This window comes from Plectropomus leopardus, chromosome 7, assembly GCF_026936395.1.
Source record: "Plectropomus leopardus strain MGB_pleo_1.0 chromosome 7, ASM2693639v1, whole genome shotgun sequence".
Classification (NCBI taxonomy): domain Eukaryota; kingdom Metazoa; phylum Chordata; class Actinopteri; order Perciformes; family Serranidae; genus Plectropomus; species Plectropomus leopardus.
The window spans coordinates 6269418-6290927 of NC_142182.1; the positions used below are offsets into that span (position 1 = coordinate 6269418).

Below are 21510 nucleotides of genomic sequence, written 5' to 3' on the forward strand. Positions count from 1 at the left end.
ATTCAGCGGGCGTTATGGACACCCGGCAAGAATTGTGTCAGCTGATCAAAACCTCGATGCTTTAATTTAGAAATAGCTCACGACAGGCCGTGCTATATTATGACCGCGGAGGGATGACAACCTCCTTAGCTGTGATATAATCACAATATATCACAGCATGAAGTGAGCCACTGCTTTTATAAAAACTGTAATAAAGAAGTTCTTTTTCAAAGAAATAGACCCTCCTGGATACCTGGGGGCTTCCTAAAAACTTGCCATTTAACGAGGGGGGTTAACAACTTTTGTGTTCCTAATGCACGTTCTCATCGGCTCATATTGGGTCGTGTTTTCGTATTTTAGATTAGCTAATAAAACTAACCGATCAGCCTAATCTATGCTTTAACCCCAATATTAGACCGACAGCAGACCTCACACCTTGAGTTGGGTCTATTTAAAGTTTTGCCGCTCCAGTCCGATATACCAGTTTGATTTTATGCATTTGTCATTTTGACACATTTTGGCAAGTACCTTAAGTCACAGTGCTACAAGTATATCAAACAAACTGCATTAGTAATTAGCAATATGACAGCGTGATTAATATATTATAATGTTTTTAACAGTATAACAGAGCCACTAGTGTCCAACAGATCATGTTTAATAGGCAGCCTGTGTCGTGAGGGATCAGATTTTAGCAGAGGGTGGAGAGCTGCGCACTCTTTGTTTGTAACATTATTTTCTGTTTGATACCTTGTAGGCTATATAATTTACAATCAATATCACAATATAAGACGTGTTTTCTGATTTAAAAAGTAACATTACAAACGAAGAAGGTTACTACCCATCTTTTAAATGGTTATGTCTCTGGTCTGACCTTGAGTGCATAGCTGATACACGGTTTGTTTACAAGTAGTAAGAAAGGAGTATATTTAACAGATTCATTGTGGACGGAGAGCTCCAGTGTTACACAATGCTACATTATAGCTAACCACTCACTCTCTATTGTGACATGGTGTTATTATATTTCACGGAGGAGTGGCTGCTGAGTCAAAATTAGGTAAACCGCTCCGGTGATCGGCTTAATATCAAACCGGTTTGAAAACTTTCACACTGGCCCAACCCTAACAGTTAGTTAATTAATTATTGAGTCGATCAACAGAAAATGTGTTGACAACTAAAACTGAAAGTTTGAAACTTTAACAATTCTTGTGTCCTTATTTGGAGCGACTCTGCTCTGAAATACTGAAAATATCAGAGGATCTCCTTGTTTTATTTATCATGAATGACACATTAATTCAGGCAATACATCAACTGTAGATTCTGCAGCAGTATAATAATAAAGCTATCCTTAGGCTGATGCAAAAAAAAAAAAAAACACAGTGAGAGATGTAGGAGATGACGTGGGAAATGTGCTTTACGTGTGATTCCACAAGTCTCTGTGCCAGGCTAATTATAGCCCTACAGTGAGAACCCGAATATCAGTCTCATCATGTTCACTATCTGCCCCAAACAGTAAAACCTGCAGTCACAATGTAGACACAACAAAAGACTGAAGCAAACATGGATGATGCTGAAAAATGACCAAAGCTGGCTTCATCCATCCGACCGACCATCAGTCCTACCATCCATGAGTCCATCTATCCATCCATCCATCCATCCAACCGACCATCTGTCTGTCTATCCATCCATCCATCCCTCCAACCATTTATCATCTGACTGACCATCTGTCCTACCATCCAACCGTACGTCCGCCCTACCTTCCATCCATCCATCATCCGACTGACTGACTGAGTGACCAGCCGACCGACCCTCAATCATACCGTCCATCAATCCATCATCCGACAGTTCGACCATCAATCCTACTGTCCATCCATCTATCCATCATCCAACTAGTCGTCCACCCTACCATTCATCCATCCATCCATCCATCCATCCTCACCTTGCATGACTTGACAATGATAGTGCCAGAGTTTTTATAATTCTTCTTCTTTTTCTGTTTCTTGGGGTTGATGCAGTCAAACTCCACCTGAGGAGACAGAAACACAAATGCAGAGAAAAGAAAGATGGCAAGTGTAAGTATCAGAAAAGGTATGGTATCAGGTATCAGTACGGGGAAATGATGGTGAAAGTCGAGATAACGGCACAGATGGTGGGGGGAAATCAACACTGACGACTGAGAGAATGTGACTTGGACCTGCATGTATCCTTCACGCCGCCTACTGTAACTACAACTTGACAACCAAACTTGGAGGTGTATTATACGCAAACTATACGATGGTGGTGAAGCGTACTGATTATATGGGACACTACATGTAAATAGAAAACATAAATATGCTATTTATGAATTTATTTTATGTGATGAACATAAAGATGAAAGACAAATGAAGCTTAGGGTTTTCTTTGATACTGTAAGTCACACAAACACACATGATAGTGATTTGTTTGATGAAAAGAGACATTGGAGACATGCACAAACACTCACTTACACTACAGACTCACATGCCTTGAGTCAGCTTGTTATTCATATGACAGGTAGCTCTAAATGCCTTGTCGTGTTACTAGGGCTCAGCTAAAGGCTGTTTTACATCTCAAAAGCACCTCTCATTTTCTCATCCTTCCTTTCACACTCTCTCTTTCTCTCTCCATCCCCCAACTTGCTATTTTGTGAGTGTGTGTATGTGTGTGTGTGTGTGTGTGTGTGTGTCCCCACATCATTACCACACATGAAGAGACTCAGTGGGAGAACAAGTCATGAGGCTGCTTTGGCACATGCACACACGCAGTTACACACAAACACACATGGAGCCACTAATGAATGAACACTTTTCTGATCCCAGCATCTTTATATCTTTAGCAGACCAGAAATGCAAAAGTGAAAAGAATAAATCTCCATAGTATTTATTCATTAGCAGCTCAGACTTAAGACCCAGCCAGTCCTCGGTGGCCACAATGTGTGAATGCAGCAACGCAAATCTGTGCATGATTATTCTTGAATGCATTTAAACTGTAAATTAGCCAGCAAGGGGCAGAGTTATGGCAAATTCAGTTTAGTTAAAAGATCAAATAAAACTGCCATCCACTGGCTGATGACAGAGCATGATTCTCATTTATTTTGTGCAAAACTAGGTAAATGCTGTTTGCATTTAGAAAAGATATGGTTTATATTTCAGAATCAAACCATTAACCTCATGTTCCAAGATGACTCAGTGACTAAGGTGCAACTGCACAAACTGTATAATGCACTGGTTTAAATCCAGGGCATGCTTTGCACTGCTGCTTTTCAAATCCTCTCTCCACCATAAATTTATCTTTTATATTTGTTGCATAATGTTAACAAAAATGTAACACGGGAAATAAAATCACCCTCTTAAAATGTCATAGTTACTAACTTAATGTGTCTGAGTTAAGTGGTTACTCATGCAACATATCTTTAGAAAACTAAGATTCTTGTTGTTTGATTGCAAACACTTTCAAAAAAGAATCTTTCTGTTTGTGTCCTGTGATTAACAACAACAACAACAACAAAATTGATGGCATTGTTTAAGACTAATTGGATTTGGCTGTTCAATACGATTGGTTGAATGTTTGTTCTTTTTTTTTTCATATAGACTTAGAGTTTGAACGGGGTTTAGCAGAGCTCTCAGTGTGAGAATGACATTCAGGTTTTATAGTTAGCCAAGTTAGCCCTCCAAGCCAATAGATTGTAATTACATTAACAATGGATCAGACATGTGTAACATTTTTATGCCTAAACTAGACAAAAACAAACAAAAGCTGTTTATTTTTAAATGATACTGCGCGCATTTAATTAAAATGCGGAAAATGTATGTTTATTTTGGAAAGATACTGTGCATGTAACAAGCAGGAATTGACATGTCATCCCTAATCATCCAAAAGTGACGCTAAAGAGGTACCTAGAGCATCACAGTTTGATGTGTAGGGCCACTGATGCGGCCTCGGGAGTGGAATGTGTTGTTTTTTTCGTTACTGCCTGCCAGATCTACTGACTAATTTGAACTCTCTCTGCTTGTAAGCATGTGTCTACTTTGGCAATAAATCCCTGACCTGATCCTATTCGCATGCTTAGTCTGCAATTGGGTCCAAACCTTGCTGCCTAATTTCACCTTGTGAAAGACAACAGTAACTTGAACTGACAAATACACACTTAATCACACTAATGTCAAATATGTTTTACCTCCACTGAGTTCTGGGCTTCACTCATCTTGGAAACTGTGGTTTGAAATTCTCCTATGAAGTCGTGGCCTCCATCATTATCGTAGTCATAACACAGGACCTGTCATTGTGCAGAACACACATCACATCATACCATCACCCTTTTCGTTTTCCACCCAGGTGGTAACGTTGTTAAGTTGTTTGGGTTTTATTGAAAGTCGAGCGGTTACTTCTCTGGTATTTTCCCCTCTTTACACTCTTTAAGCTGCATATCCTAAAAGCTCTCTATTCTTAAATGTTAATTGTATCAAAATGAATAATTGGTTATTGTTACATTATATATTAACTTTTTTGGACTTTGATTTTTCAAATGATATTGTTGTCCAGTAGGCTTGGGCAATATGTAATATTTCATACCATCCTGAAATTTCCCCGAGGTATACGGTATATGACAAGTGTGCGGCGCTAACCCCCCCCAAATTGAGTTCTGGTGGTGTGTGCTGTGCACTACATACAATTAGTTCAATAGGAAGAGGATCGCCTGTATTAATTACAGTACTGAAAAACATACCTTTGGGATTTCTGAATACCCTGGTATATTGTAATACCTTGATACAGCCCAAGCCTATTGTCCAGACTTTGTGTTTATCACACAGTATCTGGCTAATTTTGTGCTATGCAAACCAACGCATAAACATGCTACATCCTGTCCTTTTTTTCAGTCAATCTGCACTGCTAACTTTGAATAAAGCAGAAATTCCACACAGATAATGACTAACCTTGACGTTTCTGTCCACGTCTCCATTGCAGAGAGAAATGAGCGGCACAGTAAAGGGTTTCCACGCTGGATCTAAAGTGTTCTTTATGACCTGAAGTCACAAACACACAGAAATAGACACAGAATCATTGAATTACCAAGCAACAGATACATAATGCAGTTGTAGCCACGGTAGAATAACCTACACTTGAGGCTGTGCACTTACTGTTAAAGCTACAGTGTACGAGCTCCTGTAAGACCTGGTTCAGCTGACAATGACAGCTCATGGGCGACAATAATGACAGTTAAATGAAGGTACTTTTGATCCCCATTGATGACTCACCTCTGTCCTGTGCACCAGCATCCATTTTCCATCCTCTCCCTGTTTGTGGAACTCCAGGTAGGGGTCTGACTTCCCAAAGAAGTCCTGCACAGAACACAGACAGTTAAGTCTTAAATAAAGATAATTCCTGTTTTATCTGAGTGCCTCCCATCCTCAGGCAAACTGCAGCACATGATTTGATTAATTCTTACAGTAGACTAATTTGCAGTGGTTGAAAATAAATAAACATAATGAACTGAGGAGTCTTTTCTTTTTGTTTGATTAATGTATTTATCAAAAGACACTCTGATTCCCTGCAATGATGGTGCATCGTGTTTATCCTGGTGGTTTAACCGGAGGGTGCACAGCAGGCACACAGCAGCATGAGGTCAAATCACAATTCAAGCTGTGCTGTCTCTGACCCGCTGTCATTCTTCCTTTCCCTACACCAGCAGCTACTCCACAGGTCCAAGATTGAAAATAAAATTACTGTTATAAAAATAAATAAAAATCCTGCACGGTTATCATTTCCAGCTATCTTTGTACCTGATAGCCCATTAGTTGACGGACAAAGGTGAAGGATGTGAAAACATTTACCGTAAATGTTTTTTGTGTGGGCTTTACTTCTGTGTCCTTAAGTAGTATGTGTTTCTCAAGAACACAGTTTGTGTGTGTGCTTGCATTTGCATCCAGAGCGTGTGTGTGTGTGTGTGTGTGTGGGTCTAACAGCCTACCTTCTTATCCAGTTTACGCCCACTCAGGGTCAAAGTGATGATTCTGTTGTCAGACAGCTCCTGAGCTGTTATCTAAAATAACATTACAGCACAACATTAGCTTCTGCAGAAGAACTGGCAACTATTCACATTCACATCAACATCAGCGGGGACAACAGCAGCAAAAATAACAGTCGTCAATAGCAGTAACAGCAGCAGCCTCCACAACTACTTCATCATCACTGTCATTGTCGTTCACAATAGCAGACGTGCCATTATAGTAAACAACAGCAACTGCATGCACATGACAGACTACTTTTGATAACATGGTGTAGTGTGTGTGTGTGTGTGTGTGTGTGTGTGTGTGTGTGTGTGTGTGTGTGTGTGTGTGTGCATCTTTGTCAATAGGACAGACAGAAAGAAAGTTTAAGATGCAGAGAGAGAGCCAGTTCTGATTGTTACCGTAATGGATCCTTTGCCAGCTGGCTTCCCATTGGCTAAGATCAACGGTCTGTGAAGTTTCTTATTGGACACAATCTAGTGGACAATTAAAGTGAAACAAACAAGACAGGATCACTTAGGGAAAAAGAAAAAACTAAAGAAATATGAGATTGAACCAGTGAACATCATTTTTCTAGCCTTTTCTATTCTTCTCAATGTAGATGTGTTTTCTCAACTTAAAGAAATCTTTTGGTTTGAGTGTAATATAGTCGGGAAGGGCGACCACAAGTTTAAAGACAAAACCAGAAATGGAACAAACCCAACACACTGATACTGTCCTAAAAATGGCCCACTAATTCCTTTTTGCCTTAATTTTTCTTTTCAAAATAAAAGTATAGTCTTTCATTAATGTGGAATGAGTTTTGTCTTTTGTACATAACAAAATTTACTGTAAACTAAGAAAACCTAGAATCACAGTTGTGTAGCTCAGCAAAACACTTAAGTTGCACTTACAGTTTACATCTTACACCACCAACAAAGATCTATACAATCAGCACAGTTTTTCTCCCTTTCTGTTCCTAAGACATGATGTTGAGTAATAGCCAGAAAAGTGTTTTTTGTTGAATATTATCATGTCGCAGTGAAGTTGATCTTTGACGTTTTGGATATGAAATGTCATCACATCATCATTTTTTGCGATTAGACATATGTGTCAAATTTTGTAATAACTAGCATTTGAATTCTTGAGTAATGGCCAAATAAACATTTTGTGAGATAGACAGACAGTGACCACCAAATTCTCGTCAGTTAATTCTTGAGTCCAAGCGGACATTTGTGCCAAATTTGAGGAACTTTGCTTAAGGCCTTCTTTAGATATTTTGTTCACGAAAATGAGACGTACGCAAGGTCACAGTGACCTTGACCTTTGAACACAAAATCTTCAACAGGTCAATGTTAAGATTAAATGGACGTTTGTGTCAAATTTAAAGATATTTCCTGAAGGTTTTCTTGAGATATCACGTTCACAAGAATGAGAGAGATGCAAGGTCACAGTGACCATGACCTTTGACCACAAAACTTATCAGTTAATTGTTGAATCCAAGTGGATTTTTGTGCCAGATTTGAAGAAATACCCTCAAGCTGTTGCTGAGATATCATGTTCACGAGAATGGGACAGACAGATGGTCAACCCGAAAGCATAATGCCTCCGGCCTCGGACAACTTACACGAATCATCTTATACTTTTTAACAACCACCTCTGGACTGAAAAGCAGAAATCATTCCATACCACTCCAAGAGTGCAAATGAATTCTCCCAGGAAATCATGTTCGTAGAGCTGTGTGGCGCACTTGTCTTCATCGAACATGGCGAAGCGAAGCTTCTGGATCTCCTCAAAGTGGTAGTCCACTTGAAACTTCACTCCAAACACCGGGTTCAAGTTGTTCACAGCTGTTTCGGTGCGTCCGAGCTAAAAGACAAGACAAAAGGAGAGAGGAAGACTTTTAAAACAAAAAATGATTTAAAAACATGTTTTCATACACCCCTCAGCGTGTGGCACCCTTTAGCATCTGTGTCTATGAATTGATTTTTTAATCAGTTGAATGATTATTTTGACAACGTGTGCCACCTGATCCTTTGTTTAAGTCTGCCGTCACACAGGTGATGTAAATGGACAGCACATTTGCAGCAGATATTCAGGTTTTATTGTGATGCTGCTACACCAATAAGTGTTTTCCATGTTCAACTTAACTTAAGCTGCTACATTCCACTTTAAGTGGAAATTATTATTTTATTTTTTTTTCATTTTTAGTAAACTAGTTTTACAATAATGCTGTAACAGAACTGTGACCAATTTTTATTTGTAGTGACTGGGAACGTTTGAGGTCAGCTATACTTTGAATTCAAATTGTGATTATATTACTTATTTATACTGTTCTAACCTTTTATTACAATGCTGCACTAAGTGATTTGAGAGCAATTCCTGAAGACACTTTTTAGTTTGTTTACTTTATAATGTTGTTGAAAAAACAATAATTACCTTGTTTACTTTCTTATTTTATAAAAAAATAAGAAAAAATCCTTAGGGACTGTTTGGATACAGACATTTTTTTCTTGTATTGCATTGCAGAACTATCAAACCGTCAAGCATATACATTAGTTTGATTTTAATAACTATAAAGTACTTGAAGTATACATTGTGCAGCTGTATTATCCAGGTAAATAGAAGTATTGGATCAGGACTTGGTATCGGCAAATACTCAATATCAAATGACTCACACTGGTATCTGGGGCAAAAAAAACTTGATCAGGACATCCCAAGTAAAAAGAATTAGTATGCAATTCGAACCACAAGTACAATATAGTGACACTGACCCACATGCTAAAGGTACCGAAAACCCAAAGAAGAAGCTAAAAAGGCCATGAGACTCTGAGTGATCCCTTCAAGTTACAGAGTCATTTGATTAAACGTTGAATTTAAAAAGATAGATTCTTGTATATTATTAATGTCTTAACCCTAAATTTAAATTTCCTCGTGCAAAATTACAATTCCCGGGTGGATCCAACTTTGAGGTATTTCAAGTGATAACTTCTGATGGTCCCCAAAAAGTAGCTCAACAGCACACAGACAGATCAGAGTGTGTGGGCGTCTGTAAGAGCATTGTGAGAGTCATGTTATTTGCTCTGGGTCCTCTAAACCAGGTGGCTGGATGACTAACACTCACAGGCCGTGCTACTTTCCAGTCTGGCTCACCCTGAACACACTGCACTGTGTGTTTATCCACCATTAGATGAGGTCAGAATACGTCTAGCCTGTCACCACTTCTGAATTTAGGTGAATGTAAAAGGCATTTTTTGAATGGTCACTAGACTGATAAACCAGAGATGACTGCCATGACATGTCACCACTCTGGGACTCAATTACACCTGTCCTTCTGCTTACTAACAGGCACTAAACACAGCTCTTTACTTTGTTTGTTGTCATATTCTATTACAGTGTTTTGGTGACATGGTGTTTAAGTGTTTGGAGAGAAGTGTTGGTAAATTCAAGTGAGCTGATTTGATCTAGTTCACACACCAAATAAAGAGCGAGTACTTAGGTTGGTAATGACCACAATACCTATTGGTCCTTTTTAGGAGTGTGGTGGTAAGACTGGTTTGTCAGAGGGCTGCACCATGAAGCAGGATTAGAATCTAATACCCCTTTCCCAGCAAAGCCAGCTTGTGCATGCATGTTTTTAAAACACAGGTAAATCCACTAAAAATAGGCTATAGACTGCTTTCCCAATGCCAGCAGATCAGAGCTGTGTGCACGGCTCAGCAGCAGAGGAGTATGCCTTTCTGTGTGTGGGGGGGTAGTTTTGGTGTGTCCATTCAATGTCATGGACAGACCTGAGAACAGATACAGTAAATAGCAGACAGCAGCATAGAAAGTGGTGGTCGCGCCTCTTAATTTATTTCTTACTTTTTTAAAATCTTTTTTTCAAACTCAGGGCACACTAATTTGGATCAATGTTTGAGCGCTGCGTAGGTTGAGACAGACTATAATTAATGGTGGCTTGTCATTGCATTTCGTCGATTGAGGAGCTAAAATTATCGTGTTCACCTCAGTGTTTTCCCATCAATGCCAATCAGAGCCAGGAGCGTTAAACACCCATGACTCCTGCAGAGTCATTTGACCCAGGTGCAAATGCCGATTGAACACTTTCCCATTGCAATAAAAAGCCAGACATTAGCGGGTGTTAACAGGTTTTTTGTGCAGTTGGGATGAGGCTTCAGTGTGTTATGTAAAGTGTCTGAGTATCTGAATAAGTTCTTTGGGAATAAAATATCCTATAATAAAAAACATTATTATTGTTTTTTTATTATTTATTTTGGGAGAGGAAATTTGGATTTTCAGAATTTACATGTACATTCATGTACTGGTCATTATACACCTGTTTGGCTTTTCAATTTATCCAGTACTTTAATTTATTTCTAAATACCCACAAAACTGATGACATTCCAATTCACATTCAGTGTACTTAATGTTTTGTGCTGGTTATCAAATGTTAACATTCTAATGCACTAAAGATGGTGAACATTAGCTCAACATAACAACATAGCTCAAAGCATTGGCATATCTATGCCTTGCACTGGCTCACAGTGGAAAATATATACAGTATATGTAACAATGCGTCCTAATTGATCTGTCCAAGGGCAGATGAAAAACCTCCACTAGTGTTTGAACTGATCAGTTTTGTCAGTGTTTTCACTTTGACAACACAGTATTATCAAATAACTGTACAGACATAAGGTACATCTATAAAATGTACCATTTACATGTCATTATGAATGCTTTATCCAAACAATCTACATTTCTGCGACTGTAGAAATTGTTATTCCTAAAGAACTGAGAGGAGACAGGCTGCAGACCTACTTTAGAGGGAAGAGGGTTTTAACTTCAGCCTGCTAACAGTGCTTACAGCACTTATCCATCTGTCTGACGCATGGGAAGAGAGCAGAGGAGTACGGCTGCACTTTGTGGCTTAAAAACTGATATTGCTGGGGCATCATGGCAGCCCGGCAGGCTCAAGTGCATGTCTCATATTTGTGCCGCTGTGGATTTAAACCTGGCTCACCGGGCTTTGGAAATGAGTCAGACCCTTGTGGCACTTCATCCATTTTCTACCCTGTTTTTTTTTTTATCAGTTCATGTTTATTATCAGATAATGAGACTAAAAGAAGCTAGCAAAACAGGCATCTGCAACAGAGCTTTTCCCCAGAGATACAAATAGTGCAATAATAACAATGTGAACAGCTGGAGGCAACAATAGTTTACGACAAGGTTATGATAACAAGAATGTCTTTAGATTGTAGTCAGATTTAAAGGGCCAGTGTGTAGATTTTGGGGGCTTTATTGACAGAAATGGAATATGATGTTGTTGTTGTTGTTTTTTTAACTTTAGCTGCATAATCAGGTACACAAGGAGGTACACAGTTTGTAATGGGAAAGTGCTTTATTCAGTGTTCCTAGCAGTTTACATAACCACATCCATTTGTTTTGGAGAGGAAGCAACCTTTGCAGATAATTCAACTTCTGGGGAAAACCTCCTGAATGTCTGGATCTTAAGTTAACAGAGAAGAAAAGTTGTTTTCACATTTGCATGTCTTGGACTGGCTGCCTGCAGCAACATGCCAAATTGTGTCTAAAATACATGGATTTTTAAATTGAAACAGCTTTTTTCTGTATTTTGATCAGTTTAGATCACCAGGTTCGTCTTTTTTGGAAGGAAGAGATCTCTACAAATAATTTAGCTCAAGGTAAAAACCTGACCATCTGGATCAGAAAAAGGTGAGCACACATTAACTTATGAGAGAAAAAAAGGTTGTGCACGAGCAGCCCATCCCTGAGATGCCAAACTGTGTCAGAGACTCACTGATTTGTTACGCAAAACTGCTTTAGTTGGTGTACAGCTGTTTTAATCACCTGGTTTGTTTGTTCAGGAGAGGAAAAGACCTCTGTGGATAATTTGGCTCCTGATAAAAACCTCCCAAATAATCAAAACTGAAGGACTTATACCCGGAAGAAGATTTACATGGTTGTAATGTGCAATTCACCTCTGATGCCATCAAATCTCCCTTCATTTTCAGAATAAATATCAAAAAAGCTTTCACAATGTCCCACAATTTGACCAGTTTGCTGCTTTGCCTGCTGGCTGATGCTCTGCTATATCAGAACACTGTTTAATGTTTGGCAATTCGTTAGGGTTTGCTGGTTTGACTGGGAGTTTGGAACACAACTGCTTGGAACTTTTTGAAACTTTTTAAGGTCGTGCATGGATGAGATTTTTACAGCCTAATTTGAAAGGACTTTTGTGACTATAGTGGTGACTATAGGACTCTGAGTGTGTGTGTGTGTGTGTGTGTGTGTGTGTGTGTGTGTGTGTGTGTGTGTGTGTGTGTGTGTGTGTGTGTGTGTGTGTGTGTGTGTGTGTGTGTGTGGCTTAGCACTGAGTGTGCATGTCCCCGTGGGATTTCAAAGTTGTTAATGACCAGTATGACCATAACGAGGTTGGGTAAAGTTTCTGAGTTCTTTCTGGTGTTCAATAGTCAGAGAAGAGACACCACAGCTCAGTGCTCAGGAGGTTGGATCAATGAGACAAGCCCAAATGGTTTTAAAATGTCTGATATCAGAGAAGTTGCTTATAAAAAAGAATCACCTTTATCACCTGGGAAAACTTGCAAACACATACTTGCATTAAAAAACAAAGTCAGTTACTGTATTTCTCTAAACACTAAACAGTTGGTCATTTAATCATCAAGCAGATACAAAACAAAATTAAACGAGCCAGTTGCTTCAAAATAAAAGCACCATGGGTCCCACTCTGAATTATTTAATTAATAATTATAATGCTTTTTAAACTTTAATTATAACTGCACTTTATTTAACTTCCTCATAGATGTATTTTATTAGATGTTATTATAACAGTAGTGTAGTCAACTTAATTATATGGCAGTAGCTAGTTAATTTAACTTTATTGTAACTGCACTTTATTGAATAATTCTGTATTTTAGTAATTAATATTAGTTTAAAGTACATTTCAAAAATATTGAGATATATATTGTGTATCGTGATATAGCCTTAAAATGTTGCAATATCATTTTATATTGCCCAGACCTGGTTCAGTATCATAAAAATGATCCAGCAAATGACATTTCAAGGCTACATAAGGCTGCACTAAAAATGTGATTTTAAACCCCACTGATTTTAGTTCTACTGTACGTGTCAAAACATCACGTTGAATGTGAGTTCTCACTTGCAGTGTTAAAGGCATATAGCTGTGTCCATAACACGTGTGGAGATTAGTATGAGGATTTACAGTGTGGAGAGGGGAAAAAAATCAAAGGAATTAATGAAATAGCCAAAACGGTCTGCAAACTGGGTGCCACGTCATTTACATAGCTGAGATCCATTTTTCTTTCTCTCTAACACCAGTTTTAGCTGCTATAATAATCTTCCATCATGGTTTCCTTCATCCTCCTCATGTTCAGTCACTCTGTTTCTATCTGTCGCTCATTCACATTTTCCTCTATTTCTCTATCTCCTCTCCTTCTCTCGCTCGTTTTCCCCTCACACTCTTCCTCATCTCCCTCTCTCACACCTCCTCACTCTCACACTTTTACACTCTCTTACCCTTACCCCCCCCACCACCACCCCCATGGACCCAGCTGCTTCTCACACATCTATCTCACAAGACAAACAAAGATAGACAGAAAGTGAGACAGAGAGGGGAAGACTAGCGACAGAAATGACAAAGACAGTCGGAGAAAGGAGGAGAGAGCAAACAAAGCTAAAAGGAGGGGGATCAGAGAAAGTGAGAAAGCCGGAGTGTGAGTGAAAGAGCGAGCTGTGGATAATATCCGAGAAAAAGGTTCGGGCCTCATTTCGCCTCCTCCATCGTTCACTCACTCCAGGAGCGCTAAGCTTTTGTTTCTCATCCCGTTACCATAGTAACCATTGGCAATTCCACATCGGAGCCACATGCCCTGCTGACCGACAGCTAGCTACAACCCGAGGCACTCGCCTACACACACACACACACACACACACACACACACACACACACACACACACACACACACACACACACACAGAGAAAAAGGGCCAGTTTGCCCTGTTGACCAGCTGTTCGCTCCAGAAAAGCCTCGAAGCAGCAGCCTACACAAACCAAAACTTCATCAACATGTTCCTCTTCAGCAGATTCAACTTAGCACTCATGTTTTTATTTCTCTACACCATGAAAAAAACTGTAGCTTTATTATACATTCACATTGCATATTGTTCACAGAATTAAAAGAGGCGAGAAGCCGCCGCTAACAAGGAACAGAACACAAAAAGCCTGGCCTCGACTTATCCGCTGACTGACGCAGCACCGTCCAAAGGCTCCACGCATCAAATCCATAGTAAAGTGTCGTTTAAACATGCTGTTAAACAGCCCAGGGGCCACTTTTGCAAAATGACAGGAGGCTAGAGGCTAGGCTAACAGATCTACCAATTTTGATGATTCCAGTGGCATTAATTGATATTTCTTTGAAATAACTCCTGATGTGACCAAGTCTTTAACCTGCATGTCTTTGGACCGAGACAGCAAACACTTGGAAGAAGCCCATTCAAGCATAATGAGTGTTGTTTAGCTGTTTACATAAAAATGTTCTTTTCTTTCTTTCATCTTTATTTATTTCTTCTAATTTTTGTGAGACTTTCTTTCACTCAAAATGTCTTGCTATTTTGAGTAATTTCTTATTAAGTTGCTTTTTGGCTTCTCCCTATGTTTTTGTAAGAAATCAAGTTTCAAAGGGTTAAAACAGATATATACTATATATATAATGGGGTAATATCCGTCCATTAGGGAGCCTACTTGTAGAGCCTTATATCATTAACTTGGCAGCCCAAACAGCGCCTTTAACCAAGACTACAGTGCCAATACAACGCTGAACAACACAAATGTTGCATCACATCCTACTGGGCTCAGCACGCCGGGGCTCATGCCAGATGGTCAAGGCATCATGAGTTTGGATCTGGCTCACAACATTTACTGAGCAAAGCAACAGAGACAACAAAGAAAATCCTCTGGTGTTTCTTTGCTGGAACAGCCAGCATGGTGGACGTGACCTTGAAAGCACTTCTAACACTTCTCAAATTTTCCATCCTCCCTTCAGTCTTCTTTTTATTCCTGCCTCCCTTTTATCCTCTTCTCTCCACCTCCCCAGAGTTGAAATAAACAGCATGAAGAAGCACCAGAAATGGGTTTGACTCCTCATGATCTGAACACTAATATATTTTCTCTCTGTTCAACCATTTCTCCTCAATCTGCCATTTTCATCCTCTGCTGATTTCTCTCCATCTTTCCACCTGTTTTGTGAACACAAAACATGCTTCTTTTTGACTCCTGTCCCTCGCTCTAGTATCTCCTCCTCCACTTCTCTCTCCATCTGTCAGTTTTTCTCTTATCCCCACCATCCCTCCGTTCTTACCTCCACCCAGTTTCCGTCTACTTCATGAAAGAGAACACAGAAGGGGTCCGACTTTGAGGCTACATCTCGGTCCAGCAGGCTGGTTGCGGTGACGGACAGCTCCACCCGAGTGATGCAGTGCTGAGGTCCGACACTGCGCGTCTGGCCCTCAGTGGTTGAGCCTAAAGTGTAGGCCATGATCCGAGGTCAATTAATCACCCTGGAGAGAAGAAAACAGAGAAACAAGCAGAATAAACTTTAGTTTCATACATGCCCACACACCATCCCACACTGGCTGTTTTTGGAACAGTGCTGCTGTGAGCACAAGCACACACAGGTACAATTTTCATTATGTTGACCATATTAGTTAGATGTGCTGGCATGTTAATATTTTTAGTAGTATTCAGTCATAAACCATAGTATTAGATGATGAAGTCATACTCAACTTATAGGCCATAGGGTGCCAGGTGGCTGCCCAACCATCTTCTAATTCACAATAAAAATAAAGTGATCCACACTGGGAATTGTTTTGTGCTTTTAGTATATATGAGGTGCCAGAGTTCATAACAATTCAGCATTAAAATAGAGCCAGTGGAGGATCCTCTGCACACCCCAGCAGAGGTCCTAGCTATGCCCCTAATGTCTTGAAACCCTAGAAACATCCTAAAATCTTAGAAATGTTGTAAATACTTAGAAATGTCCTAAAATCCTAAAAACATCCTACAATCCTAGAAACTTTGTAGAATTCTAGAACTGTTCCAAAATCCTAGAAACATCCTAATGGCATTTGCGAGAATCGACCTCACATCAACAAATATAACCAATCAGAGCCGAGGAGTCAATAATGCTAATCACTGCTCGTGACTCAAAACTCTGTTTGTGCATTACCTATTTAATGTTTTCAGAAACATATTTTAGTGTACTGTTTAGCTGCAAAATGAGAACGTTTGTTATATTAAAAGCTAAATAGATCATTTATTTATTAAAAAAGTATTAATTTATTGTATTCATCTTTACAATTTAAGATTTCAGGTTGAGCATTTCGTTCTAAGCTTTGGCATTTTAAAATGTCACTTTTTTTATTGCCACTTTACATTTTCAAATGATCATTTTGCATTTTAAATTTGCTTTTTCATTTTCCTTTTTCTTTTTTAAGTTTAATTATGGCCCAATCTTCCAAATGTTTATCTCCTTTAATGATCTATTTGGCTTTTTCATTTTAATTATGACCAAAAATATCCTCCATAATGTACTACTGTGTGGATATGATGAGTTTCAGCAAACAGGATAAAAGTTTTTTTAATTTTTTTTTTATAAAAGTTATCAACATCAACAGATATTTAACTCTCACATTGGCATTTGAGCCATATGTTTTTCTTTTGCCAGTGCTTAAATAACTTTTGGTCTGGTGATTGTAATGTAATGTAATGTAATGTAATGTAATGTAATGTAATGTAGTGTAATGTAATGTAATGTAATGTAATGTAATGTCTGCTGTTATCAGAATACATTTACAACCCTGTCCATAGATTGCCATCTTTGGGACCCCAGATGAGTCATGCCAATGACTTGTTTCTGTGCAAAGAGAAATTATTAATTGCAATCTTTAATAGCCAAATGTTGCCCGCTCCTACAGTGGAAATCCCCCAACGCTCCTTCTGTTTCACAATGGCTTAAAGACAATGTTTTTTTCTGAAACTTGAGAAAATGAAGAACACAATATGAGGACACACAGACAAGTTCTTCCACAAATGGCAACCTTTTCTGTCATATTTCACAGATTTACAGGTCCTGCTGGATTAAGGGCTGGTGTTGTTAAATTTTATTATGTATATGTGTATTTTTCACTCTAAACGGGCCAGAGTGTGGTGTGTAGATGTTGGTTTGCTTGAATTATTGTTTTTTGTTTTCTTTTTGCTCTCTTTGTTTTATTTTGTTTCCCTTTTTTCTCACTTTTTCTAATTTCTTTCATGTGAGCAACTTAAATGTTTCTCATTAACCCTCCTCTTTTCTTTGTATAAAAAACTTAAAATGTACACCTGCACATTTATTGCTATATTACTTTATATTGTTCTCAATTTATAAGTAAACAAACAAACAAACAAATAATAAACTGTCATTAAAACAAACTTGCAAAACTAAACTGCACAAAAAATATCACAAAAACTGATAACTGTTGGTCAAGGAGGGATCTTTCCTTAACAAAATAAATGAACAAAGACATTTCTATCACACAATTTAAAGATGAAAGGTTTAACTAACACGATCCCTGTGAAATAAACTGCACTGTACTACAAGTTGTTACATACACACACGTTGCTGGCTGGTGTTTAGGATAACATGCAGTTACTCATTAGGGGTCTTATGTAACACTTGACAGGAGCAAGTGTGTGTTATGTGTGTCTTTCACCAAAAGCCAACAAAATCATAACAACGCTGCAGAGAGAAAAAAAAAAGATGCTCGCAACACCCTGGGTGTCCATATCTGTTGCCATGCAGGGCATTTATACACAGAAATCAGTGTTTCACACAGGTATAAATGATCACAAAATAATGCTGCAAAAGACACTGAATTTGTTACGTTCAGGTAACATTTGAATGCGTTCAGAAATATAATCTATGCATACCAGTAAGTACTTTGCATACAATAAAACAATATGTCTCCTGTGGTTTTACAGCCCTAAAGACTTCATATTAATTAGACCAACAATACACAGGTAGAAATACACACTGAGGAAGAATTAAACACAGGCGTAAACACACACGCAGAATGTGAGGCCTTGGGCATGAAAGTTGACCCTCGTATAGGTCACGTATGCCCTCGCACAATATCCAATATTAAACATTACAAAAGACACCCACACACTCTCTCTCACACACACACACACACACACACACACGGATCAAAGCCATCACAGAACCTCCAAAATGGAGAAGCCTCAGGCATGAGAAAAAGGCATAAAGAGAAAACACATATCTTGAAACATTTTTTCCGGGGTAATAAAAACCATGTGTCTGAACGTGTTGTTCTCAACAATAACTTATGTGTCATATTTGAAATGATTTCCCGGAGGCTTAAAGGACAGATAAACAACCCAGCACCTTGTGCCCATAAAGGTGGTTTTGTTCTCGGAGCGGCAAGCTAAAAGGATGCTGTCTGTTGCTAAGATACTAATGTGTCATAACCAGCGCGCTCCTCCCGCTCTGCTCCTGTGATGTCACACTGGTAGTGGTGATGCACTGAAAATACCAGTGAGATTTTTTTCATTCATTTACTCGGTCATTCATAGGTGGCGAAAAGCTTGTTTTGACCGGCTAAAAATACTTTTACTCATTCATTCAATGTTCGTGGTTGATGAAAGGATGAATTACTGAAATATTACACTTCATTTTTTGCAAAAATGAGCTTGTAAAAATGAAAAACATAATGAAATATTAGCCCATGTCATTATCAGACACTTAACTCAATTCAAACATAATGCTGCAATGTGACACACTTATAATAATTTGTTTATTAGTACTGTACTGGGGAGGGAGTTGTGATTTTTGTCTGTGACTAAGGGGGCGGAAACCAACTTAAATGGTCATTTTTTTGTATATATTTTAAATCAGTTTGGCTTCTTTCTAAAACATGGAGAGAAGTCAATGAACAACTTAACAAGACATGGCCCAAAATTTTAAAAAAGGAAAGTAATAGTAATCATAGTAGTAGTAGTAGTAGTAGTAGTAGTAGTAGTAGTAAGTTAAAAAAAAAAAAAAAAAAAAGGAACAAGAAAATTACTTGAAAATAAGCGAATATATGTTTTTAAAAAAATTAAAATAAAAATAAAAAAATAAAATAAATGACCCAGGAAGAATTCTTTTTTTCTGTGACATAATTTTAAATAAATTGTATTAATAGTTACACATATAATTTCCTGGACATTTTTAAACTAAACTTTCTAATTTTAAAAAATTTATTTATTTTTCAAAATTTTCAAATTAATTTTCAGGTTATTTTGTGGGGCACCTTTTACGAATTTCTTGCAGTCTGTGGAACACTTCCTGTTAAATTGCTCATTGCTGTTTTTTTCATGTTTTCAAAAGAAATCAAAACAATTTGCTTAGGTTTCAGGATTAAGTAGCCTGTGTCAGGCATCGCAACACAGCGCAAGAACCTTAGTTACATCAGGTGGAAATACAAACAAAGGCTCTTACCTAACTTTCAAAGCTGCAGGCAGGAAAAACATAATCTTAATGTTTTCCAATTTTAACAAAAAAAGCTGCTGAGGCCATAACGTACATGTCCACTTGAATCATTGTGTTAAAGTGCAAACAACCCAGACCTGCTGCTAAGACCATATCATCTCATGTACAATTACAGTAAAGCTTTCTATTCTATTCCTACAATATTGTCAATGGGGTTCAACAGATTATCGGTATGGCCAGTTATCTGGATCCATATTTGGTATTTTGCCAATTATCTGTGTCGGCATTTTATTTTTATAACTGCGGATAAAAAACTTCCGGGAGCTATTTTTATTACATTTATTTATTTAAATTTTCACTTTACTTTATTAAAAAAAAGGGGGGTGCAGGGAACTTGCTGTATATGATGATGAAAGTTTCAGTTTTTATTAAACATTTTCTAAAGGCCATTTAACAAAGTTTTGTGTTAGAGTTTGTAATATTCCAAATTCTAAATTTCGTGAAAATTTTCATTTTCATTGTATATGCATATCAGTTTCAAATATTGTTTGTTGTTCTCATTAAGTACTAATAATCGGTATAAGCCATGAAAAAAAAACAATATCAGTTGACCCCTAACTGTCACATCAACAAGGGAATTTGGAAGAAAAATAAATAAATAAGACATTTTAATGATTAATTCTAACTCCCAAATATAGCAATAATAAAGTGGTTTTGAGTTGATTAAAAAATGATGATATAGATATATATTGTGTATGGAGATAAAGCCTCAAAATATCACCATAAAATTTTCAGCCCTATAATTAGTTTCTTCAACTTTCACTTAGCAACAAAACAAAGCATTTAAGCTTGAAAAAAGAAAACTGATTTTAAAAATAATAATAATAATAATAATAATAATAATAATAATAATAATAATAACAATAATAATAATAATAATAATTTTAAGAACAATAATCATAGATATCGACTAAAATTGAATGTTTATCTTGATTAAATTTTAAACCATATCACCTGGCCCTAGACTGGAGCTGAATGTTTGAGATGCTGAAGATAAAAGTGTGAACAGATATTAAAATCGCGGGTCGACAGACACCTGGCAGCCTCGCTCAGGTGTCAGGCTGACCCTGATGAAGACGTTCACACACAGTCACACCGCACAGGAGCACGCGTGAGACTGACTCACGAGCAAAACAGCATGGACGCTGCTTCATACTTGTTAATAGCAGAGTGGGCTCAGTCATTAAGTCTAATTACATGTCTCGCCTGCCATATTCGAGCCAAAGTGACCATCAGAAATGATGACTGTAAACAACAATAATGTGTCAGTTTAAATTGAGCACGAGATAAGCAAAACAGTGCACAACAACGTTTCCTTTACATATCCCCCCGCGTGCAAAGGTGTTCAGCAAAATGTCACATCCTTCCGCGTGTAACCACCAAATTTTGACTGTGGACTCGTTCTGACCACGTATTTTTCCGCCTAACAGCAAACACCACACCACAGATAACTGTTAAACCTCCAATATTTTTTTTTTTTTTAAAAAAAGGGAGAAATTAAAAAAAAAAACTGGTGTCACACTCACCACAATAAATGACGTCCAACTTCTTCGCCGCTTTTCAGTTGACAATTTCTTCTGCGCTCAGTGAGGAGAAATAAAACCCCTCCGAAGCTTTTTATCTCTACCAAAAAGCTAAAACTGAAGTTGTTGTTGACATTGTTTTATCCCGAGTATCCTGGAAGGCGCAACAGTGTGTAAATCATCCTCGTATCCACCTGAACTCTGTTTCTGTCTCCGCCGCTGACGGACCGAGCTGCGTCAAGCTAATGGGGCTAAGCTAATTACCGGAAGTTACAAGAATTTTCCTTACACAATAAAAGCGTCGCCGTCGAGCAGATGCAAAGCGCTTCCGGCTTAACTGTTTTTCCTGTTGTTAATGTTGTT

The 21510-nt window shown here is 38.1% G+C and overlaps 1 protein-coding gene across 1 annotated transcript in view; it reads right to left on the bottom strand.

The window, feature by feature from the left end:
• cpne2 (copine II) overlaps positions 1 to 21410 on the bottom strand; it is a 53799-nt gene extending 32389 nt beyond the window's left edge. The window contains exons 1-9 of the mRNA XM_042496366.2: positions 21151 to 21410; positions 15398 to 15596; positions 7671 to 7850; positions 6404 to 6478; positions 5963 to 6034; positions 5250 to 5333; positions 4929 to 5018; positions 4172 to 4270; positions 1916 to 2002 (exon numbers count right to left, since the gene is read on the bottom strand). Coding sequence (XP_042352300.1) covers positions 1916 to 2002; positions 4172 to 4270; positions 4929 to 5018; positions 5250 to 5333; positions 5963 to 6034; positions 6404 to 6478; positions 7671 to 7850; positions 15398 to 15574 — 864 coding nt within the window. The 5' untranslated portion in view covers positions 15575 to 15596; positions 21151 to 21410. The remainder of the gene's footprint in view (positions 1 to 1915; positions 2003 to 4171; positions 4271 to 4928; positions 5019 to 5249; positions 5334 to 5962; positions 6035 to 6403; positions 6479 to 7670; positions 7851 to 15397; positions 15597 to 21150) is intronic.
• Positions 21411 to 21510: the final 100 nt, after the last annotated feature.